The sequence below is a fragment of the Anastrepha obliqua genome, chromosome 4 (assembly GCF_027943255.1).
Source record: "Anastrepha obliqua isolate idAnaObli1 chromosome 4, idAnaObli1_1.0, whole genome shotgun sequence".
Classification (NCBI taxonomy): domain Eukaryota; kingdom Metazoa; phylum Arthropoda; class Insecta; order Diptera; family Tephritidae; genus Anastrepha; species Anastrepha obliqua.
The window spans coordinates 74,046,230-74,066,137 of NC_072895.1; the positions used below are offsets into that span (position 1 = coordinate 74,046,230).

Genomic DNA, 19,908 nt, shown 5'->3' on the forward strand with positions numbered 1-19,908 from the left:
CTCGCTCAGATCGAGAACGAGTGTGTATGCTTTTTTTCGGTTGTGTTCGCGAACAGAGCGTAAAGAATAAAACGGTCAACAGTTATTTGCACGCTATGGTTATATCTCATCTGAATCTGCTGATGGAATATCTGTGTGGGCGGGCATAAAAAGCAGTAATAAAATTATTGGAAGGTATCAGCGCCATTTGTTGCCTACTTTAATTATCAGCACATATTTTGTCAAAACTACAACTCTAAAACAAGTATTTTTTAGTGAAAATGTAATGAACTGCTACTTTCATTTTCGCCACGTTAATTGCTTGATTAAATAGTTTTAAAATAAAGTATGAAAATATTTTTATGAAAACTAACACAAGTTAATAGTAATTAGCAGTTAAATAGATACTTTAATATAAATAACTAATGGGATTTCTATTTATTTAAAACAAAGAGTAAACAGTTTACTAAATATATAAAACACTTCGGTATGATAACTTTGTGTCTGGCTAAGTCCATAATAAAAAAATATTTAGTAACAACTTAGTAAATATTTGAGTGACACAAATTTTCATTCTGAGTTTTCTTTTAAAATTTAAATGTTTAAACTACTTGTTTACACTCAACTAATTAGTACTTAAGTGTTAAGTAAGTTTAAGTAAGTATATTTAGTAATCATTGGCAAGCGTACGAAAGTTATTAGTTACTAATGTTTTATATTTATAAGTAAATTTATACAATGTTTGGTTTGTATGTTGGATTGCAAAATGTGTTAACTCATAAGAAATGACTTAAATCTAAGTTTCGGAATAAATAAATACATACAGCCGTTGAAAAATACTTAAGAACGATGCAATGACACACATATATGGACGACTTTCATCGCGTACGGTGCCGTAACAGTGCTTTTTGTGCTTGAAAATATTTGCTGTGATCACATCCATTGAAACGCGTCCATTTATCTATTTCTCTTGAAGGGTTCGCATTGATTTTTTAGTAGAAGAAATATACCTGAAAAGGCCTGATTGTCCTACGACTGGAATATCCTACACAATTAAACGTCTCAAAAACGATGGGTTTATGATTTGAAATATTTTTCCGAGCATACAACTATAGAAAACGTTCCCAGAAAGACTACTAGCCAAATTTATAGGATGGTCGTTAGATTGCCAATACAGGATTCCAAGAAAGGTGCCAGCACCACATCCATTGAGAAATTTATGTTCACCTGAAAATGCCATTAACAAAAAGAACTGTTGCGATTCGATTGTCAGAAGCAGAACTTTACGGTTGACTGACATGGAAGAAGCCATTGGTAACAGCATCGCAACGACGTCGCCGAATTAAGTCCGCTCGAAAGCACATATCCAACGCAAAATCGGTGGCGTTAAATTTTATTCAGCGATGAAACGAAAATAAATATAATTAGTCCAGATGGTGAGGGTGTACGCGCCAATTATCTATACTATAAAGGTGAATGTCTGTACGTTGTCCGCACATCACTACGAAACGACAACACCAAATGACGTAAAAATTTTTATACTTTCATATTTTCACCCAATGAATGTTATAGGCATGTTTTTATGATGGAACTCCCTTCCCACAGCCCCCAGGCCGCGCCACCACTCTCATTCGTCACTAATAATCGAATATTTGCTTAAGTTTAATCTAAAAAATTTTAGTTTTTCCTATTTCCCACTATTTATAGCACACTCTAGACTTCATAATCCCCATAAGCTGTTCAACTATGACCCAAATGCAAAGTTCAAAAACGGTTTGAGACAGAAAATTAATAAAAATATTTTTGCTTGATATTTTTCTGATTGGTTGTTTTGATTTTATTCAACGAAGCATACCACGGATGCCGGGTATTGTAATATTATCGTTATTAATAAAAAATTATTTTCTATGAAATTATTGTTTGAAATTCTTTTATATACATATCCTAACTACTCCTACGCGCGCCGGGCCGCGGGTTAAAGCTAGTATATAAATATAGTCCAGATGGTAGGAAGTACGAGCGGTGGCCAAAACGTGCAGTATTCTACCCCATGGTCGTCTCACCAATCACGGAACTTACCGACGATTTAGAAATTTTAATAAGAACGTATTTCGAAGACAATTCGATCACTGTTCTGGATTGGGCATAATAATTTTCCCTTTCGCCTGACTGTTATTTTGCTTCGTTCTTAAGTATTTTTCTCAAAGGTGTGGTATTAATGTTGTTCCTAGACAAAAACATACAGATTGAAAACATTTTAAGTTCTTAAAATAATGCCGAATATACAAACCATTTTAGGGATTTTATTGAAAAAAGTATCAAAAAGAGAGAATTAGGTATCGTTCTTAAGTTTTTTTCAACTGTTGTAAACTTCAGTAGTTTAAATAACTTAGCGTAAAATAACTTAGAACTAGAACTTTCATGTATTTCTATTTTAAGTTTTTCTATGGGTACTTCAATAAATTAACAGTAAATTAAGACCCTATACTACTTTGCCTCTTTTTCATTAATAAATTCAAGTTAAAAAATAATGTAGGAAACCATTTCACTTACGCATAGGTAGGTACTATTACATTATATACTATTTATAATATTTTATATTCTTCACTGTGGCAGCTATTACTTCTTTTATTTACAATATGGTATTAATAAAATATATTGTTTGTTAGTAACTTATAACTAACATACGTTTTTGATGTTACTTAAAGCCTTCAATTCCAAACTGTCAACTGTGTGCTCTTTCTGTGGTACATCTGCATTACTCTAAGGCACAAAGTTTACATTAAATAGTTTGCAATTGTAAGTGCTTACCTTAACTTATAATAGGGTTTAACTTTTTACAATAGCCGTTTTTTACAATAAACTATGTGCATAAATATAAACTAAAACACTTTGCGTAGTTTTGTGGCCTCTTGATTTACACTGCCGGCGGTTTGCCATGTACGCGAAAACGATAGAGACACGTGTACTGCGCATGGCCGTGATTAGATTCGATACGCAGCTCCACGATTTCATATGGCCGCTTGATATCTTTATTTTTCACTGGGAAGTATTGCAGTGAGGCGTCATTATCCACGTATTCAAACTCACCGAAGAGCACCGGTTCGTAGTCCTTTTCGTGCTCGAGACCCTTAGAAAGCGGAGGAAAATATGTATTAGATCATAAAAGAAAGTTTTGCTAGGCAACAATTTTCGACCAATTTTTTTTTCTTTTTTTTTTTTGTAAAATTTGATTTTTTTTATCCGGCGATTTATCAAAAAAATCTTTTATAGCTATTCTAGCTGTGCTCGAACCGCTGAAAAATCCTGCTATTATATTATGTTATGCCAACCAGATTTTGGTACTTCTCATCGTTTGATGTTTTGCTAGAACTCCGCATCCAATCTAAAAGCTAAATAAAGCTCTGATGCTAAAACGCAATGCAAAGTATATAGTTGCAGCTTTATACCCATGTTGGGTGTTCGCGGTTACTATTTTTCAATAAATGGAATGACCTACAGTTCTTATGTCGCCTCCGAACAGCAAATGATTTTTCATGAGGAGCTTTTTTATAGCAAAAATATACTCGGAGGTTGACTATTGCCTGCCAAGGGGCAAACTTTAGTACTTTAAATATCACCAGTTTAGATTAGAGCTTACTGGTGTATGAAGAGGACCCGTAAACCTTGCTACCATGAAGCGTCTACTGACTAGAAGGCTATTATTAAAGTCTGTGTTAATTACCTAATCTCAGGGATGAGCAGCAACAAATGGTTGGTAAGCTCACTTCAAGCCAAATATTAGTTTTATAAACATGACGAAAACTACAGAGATTGGAATAGGTGAATGAAACTTAAGCGCATAATATGAATATTGCGTCATTTCTTTAATTGGGATAAGCATTACGGCAAGTACGAAAACGGCCATTACTGAAAAAATATTTCATAAGGCTGTTGAGGACTATAGGGTTATTCAATAGGTGCGCTTCAACTTTTTTCCGATAGGGAGGGCGAACGACGCAATATTTTTTTTATTTTTCGCTTGTCATTTGTAAACTTCATTAGTATACATTTCATCATGGAACGCTACACACTTGAGCAACGATTGCAAATCGTGCAAATTTTTTATGAAAATAATCGTTCTGTTGCTGCTACTTTAAGAGCATTACGGCCATTTAACAAACCGTCCCGTTTTGGGGTTATGTGAAGTCATTGGTCTACAGTAACAAGCCGGCGACGATTTGTGAGCTCAGAGCCAATATTGAACGCGAAATTGCTGGAATTTCGGCCGATTTATGCAAAAGAGTGGTCGAAAATTGGGTTCAACGATTGGACTTCGTAAAACGTGCACGCGGTGGTCATGCAAAAGAAATCGAATTTCATACTTAAATGTATATGTTCAAACTCGATAATAAAAAAAAAAATTAGTTAAAAAAGTCAAACCGTTTGTGTTTTATTCAAAAAAGTTCAAAAGTTGAAGCGCTCTTACTGAAACCCCCTATATATACACATGTGCTACTCGAATAAAGTAACTGTAATATACCCAATTAAGAATAACTATAAATTAATATTAAAAACTGTTCTTTGAATTTGCATTCACTACTACTTTGACCAATAAATCTTGCCTAACCTTTTTCATTTCAAATTCTCATTTATTATACTATATAACTGAGGTAGTCCCTTTTACTTTTGTTTGACTCGCCATTAACCAAATGCATGCATTCACTTCAACAAACTCACCCAAACTGTGAAATTTCTTGGCGCTGAATCAATGCGTCCATTTGGCGAAAGCGAACGCGGTATATGTTCCAAAGTAAAACCGGTAACATATACCATTGAATTGAGTTTCAAAACTGCAAATATATATAAAATACATAAAGAGAAAGTAATCATAATCATAATAAAATCGTGCACTCCAACTCACCCAAGAATCCCGGAAAGCCTTGAAATGCCCAGCATTCCCCGGGTTGTACGTGCGGCGAAATGGCTATGCGTGGCGTATTAGTTGGATACCAGAGCGGTATACCGAATATGGATATTTGCGCCGATTTAGTCTGATAGTTTTCAGTGCAGCGCGTCGAAAGTATTTGTCCACCAGCAGACTCTAACGCAAAGTCTACCAAACCCGTTTTGTCAGCATCGTAGATAGCCAGCACCGATTTCACAATTTTATGAACTTCCTCCTCGGACAACGCTGTATGGATTTGCCCATTTAACGCCGCTACACTTTCATTATGCTTTGCCTCAACGGCAATGAGTATTTCATGCTTTAAACGTTCGCTAATATCGCGCATCAGCAGCATACCGGAACGATCGATTTCATCGCGTATTTTGTTGTCGGTGCCCTTATTGAGCGCCAGCAAACGCTCTTCAAGATAATCTTTGGCGACGAACATGCTACGCACCCAATTCTGCAAATCGATATCTTCTAAATTAGCGCCGGCAAATGTCTTATCTTTAAAGCCCAGTATTTCCACCAGCGACAACTTAATTTGCTGATTGAGCAACTTGAAGTGATCATCCTTAAGCGCAGCCAGTTTACTTTCAATATCTGCCAGTAAGCCACTAAAACGCTGATCTGTTGCTAGTTCATGCTCCTGCATACGCTTCAGCAAATCATCCTGCGTCACCTTCAATTTACTTATCGATTGATGCAACCCCTCATTCTCATTCAACTTATCGGAGAGGGCAAGCTTGATGAAAGCGATCTCGTTGTTCAACTCATCGATCAACCGCTGTTGATGGCTATGGGTTTCGCCGTTACCAGAACCCTCGCGTAACTTCTTCGTCACTACCGCTTGCCATTGTTTGCTCTCGAACGCCGTGGCGATGCGCTCATCTACATACTTGCCAAACTGAGGTGTACTTAAAATTCGCGCCAATAATGCATCCAAATCAATGCGCTCCAGCAATAGCACGTAATGCTTGTGCTCCTGCATTTCCATTTGCTCCGTAATTAGGCGTTTTATTTCTCTCAAATTTTCGCCGGAAAGTGACACCGGCCGATCCAGCCAACCTTTCGCTTCCAACTGTACACTCACCAATTCAGCCAGTCGCAGCACCTCTCCCTCACTCAACGTAGCCAATTTTACGTCGTCACTTCCCTGTTGCTTCTCCAATGACAAACGCTCTAAATTCTCTCGCATCAGCTGGACAATCAACTGTATCTGTGCCTGACTCAGTTGCTCTACTTGGGCCGACTGCTCTCTCTGCTGTTTCGCCAACTTCAAATCGATCAGTTGTTGTACATAACTATTAACATGGTTTAATATATTTTCGTACTCCTCGGTTGTGAGAGCCTTTTGCAGACGTTGCTCGATATTGTGAATATGCAGATGCGCATCACCGCCACCACTTTCAGCGCCACCTACATAACTTGTGTAATACTGACTGACTGAGCTCTTCACGTTATCAGGCAACTGTAGCAAGTAACCTTTAAAAGAGCTGCCAATGGCATAGAGTGCACTCTGCCAACCAACGAGCATCGAAAGAGGCACAAATGCTTCCGTACGCTGAAGTAAGTAGGTACGCTCTTCCTGGCCGAGCAACCACCACGCTGAAATATAAGTTATATTTACTTAAGCGATATAATACAGTTAAAAAGATTAATATACTAACTTTATTGCTAGATGTTAAAAAATTAGGGAGATAAGCCTAGATGTACAAATCTATGAAACGGTATCACAGCTGCATTTCGGGAATAGTTCAATAGCCGGAAAGTCTACATAAATACACAGATTTTAAGCAAAAAAATAGCAAAAGTTCTTCGTTCCAAAATTAAAAAAATTCTGCGCCGAGTCGATTGCAATGCGCAGCTGGGAGATTTGAGTATTTTCAGTACGAGAAGTAATTCCAATAAGGTTCAAAATGTGATGATTCCTCTACCTGAACGGATTCTGCCAATATCAGACGCGTTTTCTAATAATATTATTTGCAACAGATAACGGTTGATAACGAGAGCTAAACCCGAGAACTTCAAATGCACCTCAGTGAATCTCGTTTAAGATTTACTTGAGGGATGCTTTCGATCAACCTACCGAGCTTTATACCACCTGTCTGGGTGGTGACTCAGCTTCTAATGTGCAAGCGGCAAACGGAAGACTGTCGACTTCGTTGATATCACGAAGAACCATTACTGAACCGATAACTACTTATATATTCTGGATGCAATGCGCTAAGTAATCAGTAGTTCCTTAAAAACAAAGAGCCAAAAGCAAAACAAAACATCCGCAAGTATTCGTTTATGAACATAGAAAAACACAGTTCTTACTATTGAGATTATTAGAAATGTTAATTCTATGAGACAAGCGCTCCCGCTGCCAAACGCCATAATGGGTCGAATTGACGCTAGAAGGGCTAGTAATTTTAACATTTTTTTTTTTGTGTTTTCATTAGTTTGTGACTTCAGTGATCGAATTCAGAGAAATTATTGTGAGTCGTTTTATTTGAAGAAAAACATAGCAAAGGCCGTCCAAAACATTCCAGTGGTGACAAAATGTGGAGAATCCAAAATTTTGGGTCCTATTGAGTATTTTATTCAACATTTGAAAATGCTAAATTTTCCTCTCAATAAAATTTAAACAAACTATGAAAATTGGTTTTTCAAGTACAGCAACGAAGATGAACAACCGTCGAACACATGGGGCCCAGAAGGTGCTGATTCATCCCATAAGGTGTTGGTTTTGGGGAAAACTGAAAAGAGATGAACTACGTGCTTACTTTTTATCTCTCAAAAAACTAAGACGTTCATTGCACTTCCGACGTTATGTTTTCCTGTTGTTTCCAAAAATAAAATAAAAAATTTTAGTCGGTTAAATTACGGAATTAATATTGAGTTGAGAACAAGAGTTGAAGATTTTAACTCGGTCTGGTCCCAATGGTCTGCGGGCACCCTGCGCCGATGTATTTGAAGCATGTCGAAAATGTGAATCCGAATTTTCACCAGAAAAAAATCCAATTAGAACTAAAGGGTTTTTCAATTGGCGCGGGTCGATTTTGGCGCCCTGTGGCAGCCATTTTGTTTTGGTGACATCTGTCAAATCTTTTGTTTATTATTCAGTTATTTATGCCAAATCATCATGGCAAGTTACACGATTGAAAAGCACGTTCAAATGATAAAACTTTATTATCAAAATGAGTGTTCACTAACGCATACGTTGCGCGCATTGCGCCCATTTTTCGGTAGACTTGGTGGCCCTTCAAAGTCGACTCTTCAATGTTTGGTGGCCAAATTTGAGACGACCGGATCAGTAAAGAATCAGCCAACACCCGTACGTTCAAGGAACGCAAGATCAGCCGAGAACATTGCCGCGGTCCGTGAAAATGTACAGCAGAACCCGAGGCAGTCTATTCCTCGCCGTGCACAAGAACTTGGCCTTTCGCAGACTTCAACTTGGCGAATTTTGCGTCGGGACTTGGGCCTACACCCGTACAAGATCCAACTGACCCAGGAGCTCAAAGTTGATAACTATAGACAACGCCGTTTGTTCGCTGACTGGGCTTCGAATCGTTTGGAAGAGAACCCCAGTTTTGGGCGAAAAATCATCTTTAGTGACGAGGCGCGTTTTTGGATGAATGGCTGTGTTAACAAACAAATTGCCGTATATGGGACGACACCAATCCACACGAGGTTCACCAGGTGATAATGCATCCTCAAAAAGTTACCGTTTGGTGTGGATTTTGGGCCGGCGGCGTCATTGGTCCGTACTTTTTTGAAAACGACGTTGATGAGGCGGTCACCGTCAACAGCGAGCGCTACACAACGATGATAACCAATTTTTTATGGCCCATATTGAACCATATGGACCTAGACGACATGTGGTTCCAGCAGGACGGCGCTACGTGCCACACAGCAGTTGTTGTTTTATGCCATTTCAACATCTACCCGCCCTTATTGAAAAACCCTTTAATTAAAAGCAATTTAAAACAAATTAGTTTCTGTGATAAACTTTTCGATTAGGCTGTTCGAGTTTTCATCTATACTTAAATTCGGTTTTTCAGCGCTATTTTGCCTATGATTTCCAGTTAAAGGGCCCATTAGAGGTACCATAGTCGTAACGCCATAGCCATAACCATAACTATTGAAGCCAAGTAGTGGTGGCATAATTAAAATTTAAAAAATCATATATAATAATTTTCCACCAAGTCAAAAAATGTCCGTCGTTCATTTCTAATTTTCAAATTTTTTATCACACTGCTTATAGTTATGGATGTGTCGTTATGGTATGACTCCAATAATGGATTATAGAACTGTCAATTGGATCAGAGCAGCTGGTTCCCTGTAAAACATGCAACATGAAAACTCGGCTTGGTGTGGCGCACGCTATCGACAGCACGACGAGAACGACAAAAAGAGGTTATAAGTAGAAGAGGTAAAATATCCGTTAACCTACCTGCAGAATAGAATTTTGTTGCAAATACATAATTGATTCAACAAAAAAAGAGAGCCTGGGGATTTAGGGGTCAATCGAACTCTCCGCCCTGTACTATTTAAATATGATTGTACAACAATGGAAAATTTTCGAGAATAGCTTATAAATTTTCAATTAAAATAAACGTAGTGGTGGTTTATGGAAATAATAAATAATAATAATATCTATTTAATATAATATATGGTATCTCATGCAACAAAATTAAATTATGTTTCCAATGCGCTCATATCCTTCTTCATTAAAAGGATCAATAGGTATACATTTTTATGCAGCAACCGCAAAATTAGAAAGCATTCATAGAGTATTAAGGGAAGTCGGCATAACAAATTTACTGTTATTTTTTTTCTATTTTTGTTGGAGAATATTTCGCATAAGAAAAAGATATTAGAAATAAGAAAACACTTACTGAATTTGATCCAAATGAAGAAGGATAGAGAGTACAATTTAGTCATAGCATTTATTTTAACCCAAAGATGAGTGAAGAAGAAAGCATACTCACCTAAATGAAGTATTTAAAGTTGAACGCTAACTAATTCAAATAAAACGCGTTTTCATTTTGCTGTTGGTTTATGGATTTTATTTTTTATTAATTTTTTTTTTGTTATTTAAAACAAATAAATGTTTGCAAAATATGATGTGGATGAAAATATTTTGAAAATTACATTAATTGGACATAATAAGACAGACTATTTGAATTATTTAAACAATTTCTGTTACGATTTTTAACTCATTAGCAGTTCTTTGTTGAACAAGAAAGGATATATGCTATATGTATGAACACTACAACAAAGTCTATTAATTTATTTTTTAAATATTTTATCTATTTATCGCTTAGTAGCTTGTGAGTATGTAATAGTTTCCAATAGGCGTGTTTTTACATTTTTATTGTTGTTAAATTGAATTAACTAGGTATAGTAAGTGTGTGTCGGTGTGTGTGTGTATGGGTAAGTTGTAATTGATATTTAATTAATTTCAGCTTTCTCTATCCTTCTCCGATTGGGCTCAAACAGCTTCGCACGCATATGATTTCCTATGAATGCATATGCGGGTGTGGTGAATTTCTCCAATAACGAGAGCGCTACTTGTATACTCGATATATAGGTACATACAAGGAAGGGAAAAGGAAGGATGGGACGCACCGTAGGGATCGGATCGACGATGTTGTCCGAAATGCAACGATTTTTGTACGTAAAGAGTTTTCTTTTACTAATTACTACATTTTTAACCAAAACTAGTTTAGGAATTCGAAAGATTTAAACTTATCTATTTTGTACATTTGTTCTTACGCAAAAAAAATTCAACTTAGGTATACGAAACAAACAATAACGAACGTAAAAACAAAAACAAATAAAAAAGAGTTAAAGTGTATACAAAACAATTAATAAAAAATAAAAAACGAGACTAACTAAAAATAATACCGAAATTAATAACAAGTTTTTCAATTAAATTGCAAACTCTTTTAAGAGTGATTGATACTTTTCAAATATAAATATAGCGGCTGTTATTGAAAACTTGTCATTTGCAAGGCCAATTTAAATTATGAGCTGCATATTAATTTTAGTTAGAAAAACTTCAATACACTCTTTTCTTAATATAGGTTACAGATTATTTTCTAATATTTGTTCACAAATTTAATTGCTACAGCAACTCAAAGCAAAATTGGTAGAAATATTTCTCAATGTCAGTGCCTCTAGACACGTTCAAAATGTTCTTCACGTTGAAAAAATTTACGACCCTCATCCATAATATTATTAGATACCGTACGTAAATACATAACATAATCATCGGTCCAAGCGCGAAAATCTTCTAAACGATTATAAGTTTGGTCTTTAAAGGCAACATATTTATCTTCGTTGAAATATTCAGACACATCTGGGAGTGCGGGTAATGTGAAGGTCATTTCAGAGAAATGAGATGGCGGAAAGGATTCGTTAGGATGAAGATAATAGTAAAGACCTGTGAAAGCGCAGTCAGATTTTAAATATACAATATATTTTTTTTTATTTGGCGGAAAAGGGTGCAAAAGAAACGAAGAAGAATATTAGTAGCAGAAAGGTTTAAATAAATTGTGTAAATGATTATAATATGTCAATGCATAGTGATTTCTAATTATTGATTTAAAATGGCTCGAAATGCTTGAAACTAGCTTATTTAAAGAAAAAATACTGATTTCTCTCAGAAGTTTTTCATGGCAAAAACTAAACATTGGCCTTAAAATGTGGCACTATAAAAAATCAGAGCAGTTAAAACTACAAAAGATACATAAAAACACAAAAAATACACAAACACGTAACATTTTCACTAACACAGAATGTGTGCCCCAATTTAAGCCTTATTTCGTCGGCCCATGCCGTTTAGTGCAGGAAATGGTAGAATTAAAAATGAATAAAATTAACTCTTAAAAAAAATTGGTGTTAATTTGTAAAGAAAAACTGCTGCACTGTTGCAAAAATAAACTTATGGCCATATTAATTCTCACAGAAAATTTTGCTTTTTGATGTCCTCTACTTTTTTCGTGTTCGATTCTAAAATAATTGTAACCCGGCGGGGCGGCAATATTCTGTGTGCGATTTTAAAAATGTCAATTTTTATGATCCCAATGGTAATATTGACAAATATATTATACCGGTAAAAAGTCCTCTGTAGACCAAGGGGAGTATATGCGAGATTTGTTAAATAAAGAGCTCTCCCACATAGGCTCAACAAATCTTCGGTAAAAGTACTTGCAGTTCGTTTTTTTGTAGCTGCATTAAGCATACAAAAGATTCTTGATGAATACTACTAAAGTAACAGCACTTGGTCAAATATAAATCCGAATCGTTTTAGCAACCTAGCCCCCCCCCCCCAACTGTTGTGAGAGTGTTTAGAAAAATCACCAGAGGACACCGGCCGTGAAGAAGATTTTTTTTCGTTTCCAGAACAGTCGGTTCTACGTTACCGAAACGACCCGGATTTATATCCGGCTAAGGACTGTCACTCCAGCAGCATTCCCCGTATGTAGGTAAGGGAATGTTTATGTTGCTACAACAACAACAACAACACTATTAAATTTTATTTTCCAATGACCAAGACATCAGATCAGCCAGCGCACGTAGGTGGAATCATCGAAGTGATTAAAGCGCTTATAAATAATTTAAAAAGTCGCAACTGTTCGCCATTTTTCGTCAAGGCACTTAAAAAATTATAAAAAATAAATTGTCATAGTAACCGCTCCTTCGACAGGCAACGGTAAACCTTCGCAAATATTTCTGCCATGATAAAAAATTGCATAAAACCCTCTGTCGATTGAAGAAGACAAAATATTGTATACCTGCCACTAATTGGAGAAGCTTGTAAGCGTCTTGTTGTCGAATGACCGCGCTTTAAAATTTTTAGCCGCCTTTATTGTATTTCAGATCAAATGCATGTAATTATGGGCTCAACAGCTTAGGACCAACTGTCGAAGGGTAGTAACATAAGCCACACCGTAAAAAGTATAATATTGGAAATATGTGAAAATGTTTGATTCTGGAAGTCTGCTAACCTTAGCGCTATATAGCTGAGAACTACAATTTGTAAGCTTTTGCCATTTCGCCATAATATAGGTATGTATATGATTAATTTGTAAAACATGAGCATTGCAAACTAGTAAGAAAGCTCCTTGAAATTTAAAGGCGGTTACTCATAATTTCTTGTATGTCACTTTACAAATATAATAACGTTAAAATATTGAAAAAATTGAATCATTTGCATTTTAATATGCAATATATTTCACTGACTACAAATTACCTATGTATGTATGTGCATGTGCTTTCTAAATACTACTAAAATTAGCAACGCTAAATAAGTATATTCGCCTATGTACATATGTATATGTTCATGAAATTTTCCACACGTGACGCGCGCACCAACACGGTGAGCACATATCGCCAGTGCGAGAAGCAAATACCTGCATATATTTATATCATAGCAAATGAAAATAACAAAAATTAAATACTTAGCCTGACAGCATCAAATGCTCAATAAAAATTTTAAAATTCACTACTACTAACGGCGTAGTCACGACACTTACAGCACTTCAAGGCCAACTAGTCGGACAATTTATTACATTATTGAAATGTATTCAATGTCAGGGGCTGAGACTACGCGTGTCACGCTTTGTCTATGTATTTTTGTATTATGCCTTCCCACACATTAGTTTTAGTTGTTTTCATGCAAAGGCCATTGACATATTACAACCTTCGACTAACTGTTCAAAATAATACTCACCACTCAATAGCAACAATGGCAATAAGACCAACAGAAGCAGCAGAAAACGTTTTTTGCCTTTACCGTCGGCATTGGATGATTGAAGCAGCCAAGTATCCAAACATAGCACAGATGAAATTAATAGATAAACATAACGAAATAGCCGAGATATGGATGCTGATATGCCATGTGCAATGGAGCCGAAGAAACCTGAAAAAGAAACGCGCAAACTTATTCTCCGTGCTTACATATGTATGCATTAGTTTTTATGCATTCTTGTAGCTATTGAATCATTTGTGTGCAATGCATAGTTTGCTACTCTTACTCACCTCGCTCCACTTGCCCGTGTTTTGTTCTGTAGAATGATGAACTGTCATAGCCTGTGGCCATTCCTCCACCGCCACCGACACCACCTCCGCCACTCAACATCGTCCACGCGCTGGTGATTGTGGTTATGATTGTTGTAATTATACGCATATACCATGATTCTTGATTCTCTAGCAAATATCTATTATATTGCCGTTTACGGTAGCTATCGAGTTGGTAATCTAGTTCATCACCAGAGTCATAGGTAAGCTTCTCAGTAGCTTTGCGGTTTTGTGCATACCGCGACGATTCATAACGTCGGCGTATAAATTCCTCTTGTGTAGGATCACGTTCAATCATGTAGTTGATGCGATCACTGTGATTTTTCAGACCATAGCGCGACATGTTGGGCATGGCCACAATGCCGGGCGCCAATTCACGTCGAAACGACGAGTGCTCCGAGTAGGTGTAATCCGTTTTTGGTGTGGTACTGCAATAATATTAATATTATATTATTTTAGTATAGCAATAATATTATCAAAAAATTATAAAATTAAACATTCACCCACTTCCAGTACTCGCCGGCACGTTTGTATTCCTGATATGCAATGTGATCGCTAAGGTCTCCATTAGAGTTGTGCAATATGTGACTATATGATTTACTGGCGCTGCTATTATTGCTGCCCAATCCCGCAGCAGCCGCTGAGCGCTGCGAACGCTCAAATTCTGTGTTCAGCGCATTCTGTGTGATTTCCTTGAAGCGCTGTTCTGCAATATGGGAGCCGGCCCCACCAGTGAATTGTGAAGCAAAACTTTCTAGTAAGTAGTTTTGTATAGCCTTTGGGGTGGAGGTTGCAGCGGCGCGTTTACTCTTTGTGATCACCGATGTGTTGGTTGTAGTGGTGGTGGTGGTCCTATTTACTGAGGACGACATTTGTTTAGATTTCTGTGATGATTCTTCACTGATTGTGGTTGTGATCTTTTTCGATTTACTCTCCGGACTGGTATCTTCACTGGAATAATCAGATGTTTTTGCCTTCTGGGTTTGTTTTGTTGGTGAAATAGATGAAGTCACCTCAACGGTTTCCTCAACAATAGTTCTGGTGGGAAAATAAATTAATATAGATATAAACAAAGTAAATGAATATATCAAAAAATAAAAATAAATGAAAAAATAATCGTGGTAGAAAAATATTGAGATTAAGGGGAGAGCCTGGTTTATGAGGTCTAAAAATTGCATCTCTTTGCGATTTTTTTTTTTAAGGAAAAATTTAGCACTGCAAAGTTTTTTCTATCTTTTAATGAACATTTAAAAAGTATACACAATTTTTGTACTGGTTAAAATAAGTTGAAAAATATGTTTAACATAGAAATTAGTAAAGCGCTGCAACGGTGGAGTTTCCAACTGGCGTACAAGATACAGCTCGTAATTATTATATTATCTAAAGCAACAAATTCAAATGGATTTCTAATTATCATGATTTTTTATTCTAGATGAACTAAGAAAACTGAGAGAAATTCCAATATTTCAACTTTTTGGAGGTTTTAAAGGAAAAAATGCCTTTCTATAAAACCAAAATTCACTTCAACTTGGTATAAAAATCTTGAAAATTTTTTTTTTATCTATTTTGTTAGTTCAAATAGAAGAGAATTTAACTGAAGCTATGATTCATTTCAAAAGATTCATTAGTTTTTTTTTTTTGGGAGCGTGTCATTATTCTGTATTACAAAATTCTGGGTGACAAAATTCTGTAAATTGCAAAAAAATTCTGCTTTTTAAAACTCTGCTTTTTTTAAATTCTGCTTTTTAAAATTCTGCTTTCTAAAATTCTGCTTTTTCAAAATTCTGCATGTTTAATGCGAAAAATTCTGCTTTATTCAAGTTTTGTGATTTCGTCATACAAGAAGAGAGTCAAAGTCCAGGTAATATTTGATTGCAAACATATGAACATACCAATGTATAACTGTTATCAACTATAATTAATGTAGGTATGTACATATGTACGAGGGGATTCTGCTGTTTCCGTGGCGCCGCCATCTTATGGCGGATTCTTATAGAACTCGACAAAAGAAAACGAAATGAAGGAGTAAAATTTTTTGATATCTCCCTTAGTTTTCGAGATATTGAATAAAAAAAAGGCTGGAAGGCCTCAATGGTTTTAACACGGAAAGGAGTTCTACGCAAAAATACTGTGGTTTGCGTGGCCGGAGTTGGACTGATGAGGGTTATTTTTTTGAAGCACGGCCGAAGGCCGCCCACGCGAAAAAAAGTTCTACGCAAAAATACTGTGGATTCTATCGAAACTGAAGAAAAAATTACTATTTTTTTTTTTTATTTAATATCTCGAATAATAATAAAAAATAATAATAATAATAAATTAAATAATTACATTACCTCTTTAACATTGTTATTATATTTTATATTATTATATATATTTATATTTTAATACAGAATTTTGTAATACAGAATTTTAAAAGCTGAATTTTAGAAAGCAGAATTTTAAAAAAGCAGAATTTTAAAAAAGCAGAATTTTAAAAAGCAGAATTTTGTTTTTAGAATTTTCTACATACAGAATTTCGACACCAACCCGTTTTTTTGTTCATTTATGTACGCCAATTCAAAGAAATCATAAAAATGAATAGTCGAGAAAAGAAGATAAAGTTTGTACCTACTATAGCTGTCCGGTGAATATTCTGAAATATATTAGGAATCGCTTGAAACGCAAAAAAAAACAAATTGATTTTTTGACCTTATAAACCAGGCTCCCCCCTTAAATATGAAGCATTTCTGTTCAATAAGCATTATGTCGAGTAATAAGCTGATATTTACAAAAATAATTAAGTAATTCTGCAAAAAATAATTAATTTGTTTTAAAAGTATAAAGAAATTACTGCCAGCTCTTATTTTATGATGTGTAAAAAATTGTTCCGTATGCTAAGCTGATACTTTTCTGATTTTCGGCACTTGTTTTGCATAGATAGGTGAAGGTGAGTAGGTAAATAAAAATAATGGAGTTTTCTATAAATATTTCTCTTAGTAATTTCGATATTAACGGCGATTCACTATAGAAAATGACAAAGAAAAAATTAAGCAATCATTCAAACCAACTTTGTATAATGCGGCAACAATGGCGTATTTCAGAATTTTACATCGGACGTGGTTATTTAAAAAAATCGTGCAAAACGGCGATCGTTTCGAACAAGCTCCTAATAATTCTTAGTAGTTGCTGGTTTACGCAACAAATTATAGCTATTGGTTGAAATTCGTTTCGCCGCCCATTGTGGATCGGTTGACGATATTCTTTTCACGTTGTTCAACGCCGAGTAAACATGGAACGTGAGAAGAAAATAACTGCCATGTGTAGAATTTATTGTCAATATTGGCATTTGTCCGCTCATGTGTACACTTCTCACAAAGCCCTATAGCCGTATACCTTCCAAAACTCACGAGTATTAAAATTTGTAAAAGCATGCAAGTCTTTAAGAAGATTCAAATATTTTGTACACAAAATACTTACATGTCAATTCTTAAATTTTAAATTACTAAATATTTAAAGCGAACTTAATTTTTAATTCGATTAACCCACATATCTGGAATTCTCAACGAACTTATTAAATAGTACGGTTGAAAATTATAAAAAGAGCGACTGATACTTTAAGCCATAGTTATGATTTCATTCACCTGTCCGAAAATCAGAAATTCTCATCAGGTTTATGAAATGAACAAATTGACTTCTCTTGGTGATTACCACTGGACTTCCAACGATCTAATAAAAAAATATGGTCGCCCCATAGTCTTAAAAAAATATCTTGCATTCGTTATAAGAAAATGCGCAACATCTCAACCAACGAAAAATTGCCAAAAAAAAAAACAAACAAAACAAAGCGAAAAATGAGCCATTTAAAACCTGTGCACTCTTTTATACTAAAGTTCAATGGGCATTTTTTTATTCTGACTAAAAAGTTTGAAGAATTTGTATAATTTTTGTACAAAGTTCGAAACTTTTCGTTAATTCGTGAAATTATACAAGGTGGAATTATACTGGTGAAGCTATAAAAGCAGCGCGAAGGATTTGGCATTGCCTTATTGAACGTGTTTGCCTCTTCGATTTTCTAAAAGGGATAAAGCACCAAAATATACCAAAATGTCCCACGACAGTCGGATCTACGTTACCGGAACGACCCGGATTTATATTCGGCCAAGGACTGCCACTCCAGCAGCATTCCCCGTGCATGATGGGGAATCTTTATGCTGCTACAACAACAACAACAACAACAACCCTTTTGGACTATTAAAAAGGTAATTACTTAATTTTTTTGTAATAAATATAAAGGGTTTTCCAATAAGAGGTGTTATTCCCGCAAAAGATCAATGGCTTCGTTGCTTGTGTGGCACGTAGCGCCGTCTTGTTGAAAATAAACGTTGTCCAGATCAACACCATCCAATTCCGGCCATAAAAAATCGTTAATCATATCTCTATAGCGCAATCCATTCATTTTAACTGTAGCTGCAGCTTGCTTTTCGAAAAAGTAAGGTGCAATGACTCCGCCGGACCATAAACCGCACCAAACAGTCACACGTTGAGGATAGAGAGGCTTTTCAAGAATAACTCTTGGATTTTCTGAGCCCCAGATCCCACAATTTTGTTTGCTGACGAAGCCACCGAGATGGAAATGGGCCTCATCACTCAAATGATTTTTCGATCATTTTCATGCATTTCAACGACCCAATCAGCAAAGACACGACGCTGTTGATGATCGGCCGGCTTGAGTTCTTGTGTTAACTGGACTTTATAGACTTTAAGACCCAAATCTTTGTGCAAAGTATGGTATAAAGGGGTTTGTGGAATGCCTAATTCCAAAGAACGACGAGGAATGGAGAAACCTGAGTTTTCTTCAACACTTTCGGCTACAACAGCAATATTTTCGGCTGTTCTTGAGCGACGTGCACGGATTTTATTCTTCACATCACTAACTTGTCGAATTTTTTCAGCAATTTCTGTATTGCGGACCGACAAGGTGCTTCACGATGACCCAAACATGTTCGAGTTTTACGAACCGTCTCTGCCTTTTTTTCATCACTTTTATAGTGAATTTTAATAATTTCAATGCGTTGTTTAGGCGGGTATCGTTTCATTTTTATTAATGGCGTAGTTTCTACTTGTCAAATATCAAAAAATGACAGCTTCAAAAGCGACATCTACCGAAATAGCGGGCTATTCAAAATAACACCTGTTATTGCAAAACCCTTTATGATTAAAAGCATTTTTGGGGATACTCATCAGCTTGAATATAATTAAGACGTATGAATTAACGTACTTTTAGCATATGTAACATTTTGTTTTATTTTTTATTATTCAAATTATATATGAGCTAACCAATTTTGTTGATTACGCGTATAACACAACCAATATTAAAAGGGTTTTCAAAAATTTACAGGAAATACGTCTTTTCAAAGTAATGTGATATTCAAAATCCATCTACATAAATCTAGAATAATTGTGGCAAGGTAAGAAACTGAATTCACACAAAGAGAAGCAATTGAGATTGTAGATAACGATAACTTTTGTGTGTGAAAATTATTCGGATATATATGGAAACATCCATAGATATCGCATTCTAGATAAAGATCCAACTACGGGTTCAAAACACTCTAATGAGTTTAGGCAAAATATATCTATTAAAATGGTGAAATTATTTTAAAAAGTTTTTCTATAAGTAGTTCTATGTAGAAGGACTCAGTGAATACATAAGAAAAATGTTATTACTTTATCGCAAATACATGAAATCTATATAAAGAAAGTCGATAACGTGATTACGAAAAGCGCAAGACGCAGACTAATGGCTGGAATGTTTAAATACACACACGAGTATTTCAATTAGTCAATATAAGAGATTTATAAAAATTAGTCGATTGAACCTATTGTTATTTAAGCGCAGACTTTATGCACTTGAAAAATAGTTTTTACATTAATTGGAAGGTCTA

At 35.5% G+C, this 19,908-nt stretch overlaps 1 protein-coding gene across 3 annotated transcripts in view; it reads right to left on the bottom strand.

Annotated features, from left to right (window-relative positions):
- Positions 1-451: 451 nt before the first annotated feature.
- Positions 452-19,908, bottom strand: part of LOC129243735 (klaroid protein) — a 38,130-nt gene continuing 18,673 nt past the window's right edge. For 2 of the 3 annotated variants that reach the window (XM_054880993.1, XM_054880992.1), the window contains exons 2-7: positions 14,492-15,022; positions 13,946-14,412; positions 13,638-13,826; positions 4,883-6,514; positions 4,699-4,811; positions 452-3,109 (exon numbers count right to left, since the gene is read on the bottom strand). In XM_054880993.1, the coding sequence (XP_054736968.1) occupies positions 2,897-3,109; positions 4,699-4,811; positions 4,883-6,514; positions 13,638-13,826; positions 13,946-14,412; positions 14,492-14,856 (2,979 nt within the window). In that variant the 5' untranslated portion in view covers positions 14,857-15,022 and the 3' untranslated portion in view covers positions 452-2,896. The remainder of the gene's footprint in view (positions 3,110-4,698; positions 4,812-4,882; positions 6,515-13,637; positions 13,827-13,945; positions 14,413-14,491; positions 15,023-19,908) is intronic. The other variant, XM_054880991.1, reaches the window with a different exon arrangement.